We start from the raw sequence: 12,125 nt of genomic DNA, 5'->3' as shown, positions 1-12,125 counted from the left end.
AAGGTGGAATCCAGTGAAGAAATGAATTCACGTAAGAAAGATCTAAAGAGCAACAGTTCTCACCTTTGTGAAGTCCCATTAAAAAAGGTGTTTGCCCCCGCACGTGTGCATCTGTGTGTGTATGCGTCTGTGTGTGCATTCACAAGCGAGCAGAAATCCAAACACTCAGATCATTATCGGGGCAGAAAGAAACCAATACCTGTCTTTGTTAAGATACATAAGGTTAGTGCAAGAGATACAAAGAAACGAAGTATTTATTGTTAAAAGCTTTTCTACTAATCACTCGGCATCATACAATGAAGACATGGTGGCTACAGAGTAGAGGGAGTCTCTCTGTTCCCCTCATCCTTTATACACGTATTTGCTCACTGTCACAAACCCACTGTTGTATTTTTTAAATGGAGTTCCTTTCTTCAATGAGATTGGAAAAGATCATACAGGATCTGGCAGAACAGATACATCCTATTAAACGACAGAGCAGTTACAGAAAGGAGACCTCTTTCTTTAGGAAAAAAGAGCTTTCTTTTCCTCCTCATTTCTTTGCATTGCCATAAAAGGGTTCTCCACACAAAACCAGGCCAACAAACCCCAAATACCTGATTAGCATTTTCTCAAAATTAGGAGCCCTAGGATATGCACCAATATTGATATATGCACTAATATTTTCACTCGGCTTCCACAGGATAAATTCTAAACAATGTGGTTTAAAAAACCTGCCAGCTGAGACAATGTCTGCACTACAACTACCAACCTGCTACATTGAACAACTGAATCCCTGCTGATAACAGTGGAAAATGTTTTGACAGTGTGTCTCAAAGTTATCTGCAGAACTTTTGGTTCTGTCCTGCATGCCCGTTTCCAGACTACACACCAGCTGAGCCTGGCTCTCCCACGTGCTCCCTCCCTGTACACACACACACGTGCACCGAGAACACACCGACTCACATGGACTGTGCTATTTCCAACAGTACTCTGCACATTATTTTGTGCTATGTCTCACTGGCACTTCAGTGGCACCCTGCTCCATCTTTTTATTGCCTTTCCCACTGTTGTGTTTTTCTCTTTATTCCATAATCAAACATTTGCTTCCCCTTTAATCTCTACGAAACACAATCTGAGTCCTGACTCATGGCCAACAGCACAAAGGACTAAAAAGACTGTTTATAACCTGCCATGTCAACACTTCTGCTCCAAGATGTTTTTCCTTTCTACTGGTACTCCAGAATTCTGTTGAACCTTTTCCTAGTTTGATACTCTATTTTCTAACAATCTATATTATCATCTATACATGAACTACTTCTATGCACAGAATGTTTTAAGTATGCATAAATTTGTATTGTACTGTGGCAATAAGACCCCGAAACATCTTCTTATCATCTTTTATACACACAAAAAGACAACCATCCTGAACTTCAAATTAATTTCTCATTCACAGTCTGCCACAATTACCTGCCTGTTCAGTGCCACTACCTTTCATTTTTGTACTCCCAAGCAGCACCTGGTCTAGTTCCTTCCAGTATAGCTCCATCATTTCTCTTCAAATAAAATTTCTCTTTGTATTGCAAAAAAGCAAGCTCCCAGCTGCACTGCTGGAACAGAGGACAAAATTTCTCACTTCAGTACCTCTTCAGTAAAAGAACTGAACTGTTCCTGAACACAGGAAAAAGACATCAAAATATCAAACCCCAGTTTAGCCAAAGGAAAGACACTTGACAGCTATTCCTAAGACTCACTGTTGGTGACCAGTCTTTTTATAGACAGTAGGATGTAAGAATTTAGATTCTGGATTGCCACCTGCAGTGGCTGATTCATGCACACACACACACTCCATTACAGCATTGCTGCTGAACACAGATTCAGCTTTCAGTGATGCAGCTGTGAACAGGGCAGCAACACTGCATTAGTTTTGTTAATTTGCTCTGAAAGAGACTTGGAACCAGATCCATCCAATTTATTCTACAGAGAGGCCCTAAAAGCAGGCTGGACTCCAGTATGTTGTCAGCTGTGGCACATGACTGAAATTTCTCTGTACAAATATTTGCCACTTCAGTGGGAAGGCTCTCAAACCCCAGAATTCCCTGGCAGACATCCTGCAGGCATCTATCTCAGTCTCGTTTCCTTCTCACATCCTTGCATATCTTTCTCTGCATTTCCTATTCCTGCAGACTGAACACACCCCTGAATGCAGCTGCTCTGTTTGCCACATACAGAAAAGAGTTTTATACGCTGGGCAGCGCGCACACAACTGACACAGCAGCGGAACAAATATGGAAGCACAGTAGCAAATGAAACCAACTGTTTTCCCTCATAATGCTTTTTTGTAGTCCAATTAGTGGAATCCTAAATTAAGTTAGATTTCAAGTCAATCACTGTCTGGCAGCCTCACAGCCCCTCACTATAACCAGTTTAAGACTGCAGGATTTCACATTTTACTGTGAAAAGAGGTTTTAACACAAAAAAGAGTTCCAAATGAAGTCATCCCCAGTAAAAGGCCTCAGGAAAAGAGGTAAAGCTATACTTTTTCTCACACCAACTTTTTTTGTGACAGTACTGCCCTCACATGACTCCAATCAAAAGTAAATATTCCAAGACATCTCTGAACACAATGGACAGAGTAAAAGCTATGGCACTATTAATGTGAAAGCAAAGATATTAAATAAAGGGGTAGAAGACTACCTCTTCTGTGACTGGACAGAAGAAACCTTTAAGTTAAATTAAGAAAGAAATTGGCAAAGATAGCAGAAGAGGAAAGGCAATACTACAGAAAAATGCATTATTCAGAAGAGCTGCCTTCCCTTCCATACCACATGAGAATTTGATTCTCTTTCTGAGGAAGCGAAGAAAGGAGGTGAAAAGGAGTAACCCAGAAGAAGATTTTGAGTGCCACATCAAATGGACAGTTATATTCTGGCAGGTGCTTTTTGGACTAGAATTCATGTTGGGCCATTAATCACAACTGATCTGTGCACTACAAAAAATGAGGAGGGAAAGGATTTTAGAAAGATGTCCCTATTTCCAAGTAAATGTGCTATAAAGTCCCATAGTCTGAATTTACATTTACAAAGAAGATGATTTCCAAGGGATATGTTCTTTGTGCTATTTAAGGCTGATAGTGCTTTATAACTCAAGAGCATGCCACATAACCAGCACATATCATGTATAGGGGAACTAAATAATTCATTGTAAGAGGCAGTTCACCTATGATCAGAATGTGAGACCAATCCAGGGACCCTGTTAACATCTTGAAGAAAAGAGAAAACTACCATGTTACATGAAATTAAGTTTCTTGGAATCTGCATCAACAATTAGGAAGTTCTTTTCTGTGATGAATCCCACAGGCACACACAGAGAAACATTTAAGAAATCTGATACTTTACATATATGCTCATTGTTAATATCTGCTGTGTTCAAGCAAAGCACCTTTATGTTATTTTCATTTTCTCAGAATGCCTCATTTGTTGCTATTACCACTGATATTAAGGATGCCTAAGAAGCTCTTACTCTGGGGATGATCCTCTTGGTAAAGGACATTGATCATACTCATCTAGTGATATGTGATACAGTCTAGCTTTCACTGCCAAGACAAGGGGAAGAGGAAGGAATTGCATCTGCAGAAGAGATGTCCCGACTGTACATCTTTCTTTGAGAGAGGCTCCACATTCCAGAATGAAAATCCTCCTAGTTTGTTCTTTCAGATGGTGAGATAGCTTCTTTCACTGGTCCAGCTGGAATAAAAACTCTCTTCAGGAGTATAAAACATTCCATAGCTCTAAGAAAGACTATCTTGTCTAATTCCAGATAAGTTACTATTTGAGACTCTTGGGTACCGCAGAATGAGAACTGCCTTTATTTCTCTAAATCCGTCATCTCCTAGAACACCTATCTCAACCTCCCCTGCAGTGCCACCCATGACTCTGACCTTAGCCCATTAGGATTTGCTGTGTAGTGTCTGAACTTTCCACTAAAACGTAACAATGCGCGTTGATGAATGAACCTTTAGTCTTCTTTCACACTGACACTTGTATGGTGCTGCCTCTGGCCTGGGATGGTTTGAGACACCTGCCATGGGCAAGATTTTCAAGGGTCACTCTAAAGCTGGTGTTCTGACTGGTGTGTTGACAAGTACATTCCCAACCAGTCAGGAAGCAGGTCCATGTGTAACAGTGAGCTAGTAACACTGAAAAGTCCACTGGTTTGGTGATCATGATGCCAATGGGATCTTGTGAGCAGGACTTATGTGTTACGCACTCCCAGAGATTGTTCCAACTCCTGTCGGCGCTGCTGGATCTGAAAGAAAAAGTACAGTTCAGCAGATTCAATTGTTCAGTGGCAGAAGATGCATTTATAAGCCAGCAGTGTGGATATTTCTTTCATACCTTGCAGTAGAAATATCTGCTCACAGCCTCTTGAGACCATGGCTCGTGATAAAATTCGGCTCTGCGTTCTTCCTCTGGGTTTCCAACAACATCAGTCATCACCTGTGACAAAACCAATATAGCTCTTCTACCACATAGACAAACTTTCAGATTTAGGTAAAAATTTATCTACATTACTACATAAAAAATGTTCAGAAGTGTTCTCAAAGCCCAAAGCAAATGGACAATGTGTGTGTACTACCAAAACAAGATCACAGAATCATCAAATGGTTTGTGTTGGAAAAGGGACCTTAAAGCTCATCTCGTTCCACTCCCTGCCATGGGCAGACACCTTCCACTAGACGAGGTTGCTCCAAGCCCTGTACAGGGCAGTAGGGGGTTGGAACCATTCTATGATTCTATAAAAAAATAGAATTCTAATGACCAAGTCTCCAGCATCACAGAATCAGAGGTAAATATTAGCATATTTTACAGAGCAGTATTGTGCAATCACAACTCTGATGCCAGCAGGGCAGAACATCATGGAGAAGGCTTCTACAGGACTGGTTGTCAGTCAGGGAAAACTCTGAACAACTATTCTATGTATGTAGCCAGAGAAGCCCCACAACACTTTTGTTTGAAAGCTCCTCAAGGCAAAGGCTGCTTTATTTAAACATTCTTTCAGATGCCATCCCCTTTTGAATACAATGTAAATAATAATAACCATAATCTCAACAGTAGATTTTTGTAAGACTATTGACTAACAAACTAGGCATTTACATATGAAAGACACAATGATTTTAATAAAATAATTTCATGGATTCATTAATATGACTGATTTTGAGGCATCTCAATTAAAGACAGAAAATGTGAAATTTTATGAAAAATAAATTATTCGTTTTTGCTGTGAAACAACTGAACTTCTTTACATTCCATTTCTCGCATATCTCAAAGATAAGCTCAAAGGCAGCTGATATTTAACTCACCTATTTCTTAAATAAGATGAAATTATGAACTAACAAAGCACCCCAAAATTGTGTTCTTGTACTATAGGATGCTCATGCTGAGTTTTATATAGCTTTGATTTTACAGAGTATATCAACACAGCCCTGCACTTTGATCTTACTGTCTGACCACAAATCCACCCACCACCCTCACAGGCACTGCTGTTTCACTGCAAGTGGAATACAACCTAAACTGCCTTTCCTGCATACTGTCTGCTCTGGGATTGCAGTACTCCACCAACTGTCTGTCTTCCACCAATTATCCATCCTGGATGTTTGGCTATGCACTCTATATACATTTAGATAAAATTCTTCCATTCTGGTTCCACTATTCATTCTTTTTCAAACCTTAGCTTACCTTAAGATCCCTACTTTGGGACCGGAGAAGGTCTTGGATGTATCCTTTGGGATCTTTGGAGAAACTCAGCATGAAATCACGTTGTATTTTTAGCTGATTTATGGACTCAATTGTCTCATGAATCTGACAGGAAAAAAAAACCAAAATATGCTACTTAATTTCTACCATTCTCCAGTGACCCTCAGGTCATCTTTGTATTTCTGGTAACGTACAAAGGTGACAATTTTATACCACGGACTTGTGCAGCTTCCTAGAGCATTTTCACTTCAAACAGCAGCAACTTAACTGCAATCCTGCCACTACATTTTGGTTTCACTTGTACTTCTGCAATACAAGTAGGTACAGGATTCTCCTTCACTTCCTGCACTGAACTGCTGCATGGCTCGCAGAGCTGTCATGTCACCATAAAAAGTAATAGTTTCCTGTGTAGAATCACTCTTTCTGCCCAGTCTGGAATCTCTGGGGAAAGGTGCTATATAAATATGTCTTTAAACAGTGCCCAATGCAAGAAAGCAGTTATTCTCCTGGTTATCATCATTACCGTATCTTCCATATCCTATTGTAATCCTTAAAATTTCTAGCAACTTCTTGATCAAGTCCACGTTAAATGAACGGCCATGACTTCTAAACTTTTTCTTAAGAGAAAGCCTAATAAAGTCACACTGGCTGCAAAAAGAAGCAGAGTGTGAACAGTGAGAAATCGGGAGTACGGAAGGTTTATAGAAAATGAATCATATATTCAGAAGTATTATGAAGGAAATGAGCATTAACTAGCAGGGAAGAAGGAAGAATGAAGTCAGGGTCCTATAATGTTCCTGGATATTAACATCAAGTATGATCAGTAGGAGGACAGTTAATGAATCATCTGCACTACACACATAAAGAAGCAAACGTTTGCTACCCCGTTCTTCTAACATTCTAGTTTGAGATAGTAAACCTATCTTGTTTAGTTTCATGCATTCATCTTTTTTGTCAAAGCAGCTAAGGGGGCCAAGCACATGGGAGAAAATAATCCTCCTCTGACTATGCCATCAAGGCCACTAGTGTAGGCACTACATGGTAAGTTAACAAAAGTGAGCTGCTGTCAACTTAAAATCATTCCTTCTTTGGGAAAATGCTACAGCTGTGTGGAGGGAACTCCATCGGCACCCACCGAGTTCCCAGGAGAGGATCTGTGTCAGCACAGCAATGCAAGGCACAGAGGGGTAACAGCAGCAGCCTGTGCCCATCCACCCAGCAGTGATTTTAACTTCTCTTACCACAGCTTGCCCTGTGCTCCAGCAAATGCTCAAAAAAGAGGTGAGACAAGACACAGGAAAAAGTGAGCTGGACTGGAAACAGAATATCACCCTGCCTGCTGCTTGCAAGCTTATATAGGCTGGGAACCAACTGACTGAGCAGCTGCCCTGCTGAAAAGGACCTTCCTCGAGAGCCATAAAAGAAAAGATGTTGCAACAGTTACCAGAATCCACGAGGATTGCTGGTGGCCAGACCCCCTTTAAAATTGCACGAACACCAGAGTTTAACACATTTGTTAAAAACAAACAGAAGCTGTGCCTTGCTCTGAGAAGCCACTTTTGTTTATTCCTTACCAAGCCAAATCAGCCATTGACACATGGCAGAAGCTGGCCAACAGTGACATGAACCCCTAATACAGCCTGCAGAGCCCACCACCACCCTAAGACAAACACTATCATTTGAAGTGCACACGATCCTCTTTCAATAACACTTAAAACCGCCAAACTGCTCCAAGTGATTTTCCTGCCATGCATGTTCCATATTTGCACCTACTGCAGAGAGCTGTTCTGCAGTCATGGATACAAATCCCACACCCGAGTATGAGATTCTGCCAGCTTTGCCTTAGCAATTTAGCAAGATATCACGACCCCTCAATAAAAAGTTAGTCATACAGTTCAGGTGGTTCTCGAATGTCAGGGGACTCATTACACTACCTGTGAAATTCTACTTCTATCACCCTGATAACCATGTCAGGCTCTGGATCAAAGCCTGAGTGGGAACACCACTCACCCCTGTGTATTCCCACTGCATGTGGCCGACTCATCCCTTGAAAGCACATCCCCTTGAGAAGCCCCTGTCTCAAGACATTACTGTCTTTGACATGTGACACCAAACCCATATGAAGCTACACGATGAGTACATGTACCATGGGATACTTTACTATTGGGCTAGTACCTTGTTGTCCAATGCTGTAATCTCCTGTTGGTTAGCTGTTGAGAGAAGAAAACTACTCATCTGGCCTTTTAATGGGTCTTCAACTTCTACATCTATGTCATAACACGCCGTCTTCTTCTGGTCGTTGGGATCAACGCTATAGAGAGTACAACACAAGATCATGAAAACAGCCAAAATGAGTCAGAATAAATATCCATCCAGCCCAGAACACACTCTTTGATAAAGCCTGTTGCAGATGCTGGGAGAAGAGTGTAAGAACAGGGTATCTTTATATATACGTATATTCTAGTATAGTCTCTCCTCTTTCATCCATCAGATTTCACAGATTTTTAAGCTGGAGCTTTTGTCCAGACCACCAAATTTAAAAGCTACTGACAGACATAGTCTTCATTAAATTGCCTAACGTCCTCCTGAGACCTGTTAATAGACTAAATACCAGTATCTTTCTTTGGCTTGTCCTGTCCTAAATTTATATTTATTTTGTTGGCATTTAGACTTAACATTTACTTTATCTTTAAAGTTCCTTAACAAACAAACAGTTTTCAATCCTGTAGTTGGTAAATCAGACTTCAGTCACTGTCACACATAACCACCAGTTCCTTGTCATTTTTCTCTAAGCAATGACTACATATCTCTGAGGACTTCAGCTTTTTTGTGGTCCATCAGAGAGGTCACTAGGTTATGATTGATGACAGTATGTACACAGCTATCAAGCTGCATGGCAGCCAAGCTGCTTCTCGATTACTCTGTTCGATACATTGAAATGAATCAAAAAGCAAATTTTATTTTCACAGTCTATGTAATACTTAAACTTTCTATCACGTTACAAATTTAAAATAAAGGATCAAATTTTAAGCATATTCAGAAACATTTGTTGTCAATATTCTGTAGAAAATCAAATCACTATATTCAAGTAACAGTAATGTTTAAACACCTAGAATCAGAGTTTTGACCAAGACCACAAAGAAGCTTGTGACGGATCGAAATATCTAAACAGTAACACTGCAATCCCCAGAAGTCTCTTTGTCCCCCTTCTCCACACACAGTTGTCACTTAAATATAGCATGTGCTTGAAGTGCCCCAGACAGCTGAAAGCTGTATTTTATCTGCTATCCAGAAAAACATCTGTTTTGACAAGGATGCGAGAGCTCAGTATCTTGGTCTCAACGGCCTTCTCTGAATCCAGGCATTCTTTGTTGTACATCTCTGGAGATCTCTTGGCTCCATGGCATTGTCAGGATAACACCAACACCCAAACAGCTGACCCAATCCCAACAAAGCATGCATGGACTGGCCACTGCATTTGAAACTGTAATGCTGTTGTACACTTTACATAAGAGCTCAGTGATTTATAGGACTGCCCATGATGTACAACTTCTTATTTCAATTCCTTTTTTATCTCTTTTTGTGGGTTCAAACTCTCATTCCTCTCCCCTTAGGAAAGAAATCCAACCAACTCTCTCAATGGTATTTCTAGTAGAAATAAAAATAAAAGTTGTTTTGCATACCTCTAGAGAACTGGTGCCATTCTACTGAAAATAATTCAGAATTACAGAGACTAGAATAATACAGAGAATGAGCGTGCAACAAAGTCCTAGGTAATCACCTGGAAGTACTGAATTCTGGTGCCTACTACTACAGCTGTTTCTGTACTTTATCTAGTGAGTGTTTTGCACATGACAGTGCTGAGCTGACTGACCAGCTTACCTGATGATGTGGTTTATCACTATTGGGTCTGGTGGCAGCAGCAGGTTAGTGAGTCTCTGAGGAATTTCAGAAAACTTTAGCCGTGGACAGTCAAAGATCTGCAACACAATAAACAAAAAATATTGTCTGTCCAAAACCTAACTTGCAATTAAATGAGAAAGTAAGAAATCAGCAGCTCATAAGGAAGGTGATTTTGAAAACTCTAATTCCGGTTCCTTGCACAGAATAAATTTTTGGTCACTTCTGCCCCTGTAAACTGCTGCTGTACTTATATCTGGGCTCACAGAGAGATGCATCAGATGATGACAATTTCAGGTGTTCCACTTTTGGTTTAGCTGCTGAAGAGCACAGGACATTTTAATGGGACATAAGGATCAACTGTATCAATGATGAGAGAGAAGCAAACACTCCCTTTCTCACTGAGGGTTTGCAGCAGCACATTTTAAAGAAAATTTTATTTATTGTTTTTAACCAGAGGAAACATAAAAACAGCTTGCTTTTTTTTTTCCCCAGGGAATATTTCCTGAAGTATTCTGTGGTAAAGAAAAATACAAGAAAACATTTCTGAATTTTAAAACTATTTGCAATTTATTTATTTTAAGATTAAGGAAAAATAAACTCAACATGGTATTACATATTTTTAACCACAGCCTGAACAGCCTCTTGAAGGAACCCACCCCTTTCTGAACAACAATTCATGGTTATCATCTCTTCACTATGGTCCAGAAGCTAAACAGAATCATGGACTCATTGAATACCCCAGGTTGGAAGGGACCCACGAGGGTCATCAAGTCCAACTTCTGGTCCTGCACAGGACAACCCTGAAAATCACACCACAAATAGGTACTGACTTCAGAAAAAAAATTTATTCTGAAAAGGATTAAAAGCTGTAGGTTTTGGAAATTTTCTGTGAGTAACTGCAGTACATTGCCATGAATCTAGAAACACTCCTTGCACCTGGAATTTTCAGAAATATAATTATCCTACTGGGATTTTTAATGCTCTGAACAGGTGAACAGGTTTTTCTCTAAAGGTATTCCATTTAAACTGATTTAACCCTCCCCTGCCTTCTATATATTAACATTTGCCTTCAAACATACCCTTATGTAAAGGCAATCTGTGAAAACATTGAGGCCTATGCAAATGTTAGGGAAACTATTTTCACCTGATAGAAGAGATACACTACTTGTAGTATTGTATCTATAGAGACAAGCTTTACAGCTCCAGAGACAAAGGACAAAGGCAGGGTTGAAAAGAAAGGACTATGAGGTTGTAGAACAGACATACAAACTCAGATGCTGTAGTTCCCCAGATACAGTATCTTCTGAAACCCACAGTTTTCTCAGTGAGAAAGTGAGGGAATTTGGCAGCAGAAATAGCTAGAAGCCACCTCTGACTTTTGAAATACCTTTGAACCTTTTTTCTTGCTTTCACTTGTAACACAATGGATTTCAAATCTCCTTGTTGATGTAAACAGTGTTTCTAAACAGAAAAAGATCCATCTTCATCAACTCTAAAATTTGTCTGATTTGTTGGACTTGCCTGCATCCAGGAATTCAGCCAGCTAGTTTCTAAAGAACAAGGAAGTAACAAGATACTGAGTCTGCAGCTCACTCTTTGTTTCAGTTCTGAATTCTGACACTTGATAGAGACGACTGTGGAATTCCCACCTAAAATCTCTGCATACCAAGCTACACCCAATCTGCTGTCACTGCTGGCTCAACACTCCTGTCAAACTCCTAACATGGGTGCCCAAGAGACAAGAGCTTGAAGAATGGAAAAGGGATCAAGGATACACACTAGTTAGAGAAGGGTGGGAGCCCGGAAACTAAGGCTACATGGAATTTTCCTAAAACTTCTCACATTCCTTCTGAACTGCAGTTAATGGTATAAACTTGTAATCCCTGGCTTTGAAGGCTCTCTGGCCACAGTGATACTGGTGTGTCAGGTAACTCATTCAGCAGTATTTTTTTAGATACAACCACAAGCACACCAGTGCAGGACTCAGAAGAGCTGGCACAGCGAAGGAGAAGACAAGTATCTAAATGAATGGAGTGAGAATCTGTTATGCGCTGCTCCCCTAAGGGATCTGCACGCTTCCAGCTAGGACCATGGTTTTGTCCAGGAGTTATATGACCAAAACTATATAGTCTACAGAAATATTATCAGACTGGAAGGCATTACTAACCCAATTCCTTTACCCTCCATCTCTCAATCTTAGAGTATTAGAGTGAAAAACAAAAAAAACCTCATCATGAAATGTTTCATTTGATGAATGGGATTCATATTTTTAAGCACTAATGTCAAGTTTTGAAAGCAAGATTAGCTAATTGGGACAATTTTGCCAGAGACCTAAGGAAAACAGAAACACTCAAATCAATTCCATTTATGATTTAAATCTATGCAAGCGCTGCATTCTTATGCAACTATTCCAGCTTAGCCAGCTCTTGCAGGGTGTGAGGTTCAGTCTTCTAGAAAGGCAATCAGCTACTTTGAAACTTTCTCATC

The 12,125-nt window shown here is 40.1% G+C and overlaps 1 protein-coding gene across 4 annotated transcripts in view; it reads right to left on the bottom strand.

Annotated features, from left to right (window-relative positions):
• Positions 1-236: 236 nt before the first annotated feature.
• The window catches only part of SMARCD3 (SWI/SNF related, matrix associated, actin dependent regulator of chromatin, subfamily d, member 3), a 71,732-nt gene continuing 59,843 nt past the window's right edge, over positions 237-12,125 (bottom strand). For all 4 annotated transcript variants that reach the window (XM_027705831.1, XM_027705830.1, XM_027705832.1 and 1 more), the window contains 5 exons: positions 9,618-9,715; positions 7,911-8,046; positions 5,718-5,840; positions 4,377-4,478; positions 237-4,287 (listed from right to left, as the gene is read on the bottom strand). In XM_027705831.1, the coding sequence (XP_027561632.1) occupies positions 4,234-4,287; positions 4,377-4,478; positions 5,718-5,840; positions 7,911-8,046; positions 9,618-9,715 (513 nt within the window). In that variant the 3' untranslated portion in view covers positions 237-4,233. The remainder of the gene's footprint in view (positions 4,288-4,376; positions 4,479-5,717; positions 5,841-7,910; positions 8,047-9,617; positions 9,716-12,125) is intronic.

The sequence above is a fragment of the Neopelma chrysocephalum genome, unplaced genomic scaffold (genome assembly GCF_003984885.1).
Source record: "Neopelma chrysocephalum unplaced genomic scaffold, ASM398488v2 Primary Assembly neopelma1_357, whole genome shotgun sequence".
In the NCBI taxonomy this organism is placed as follows: Eukaryota; Metazoa; Chordata; class Aves; order Passeriformes; family Pipridae; genus Neopelma; species Neopelma chrysocephalum.
This window is presented reverse-complemented; position numbering and strand designations above follow the sequence as displayed.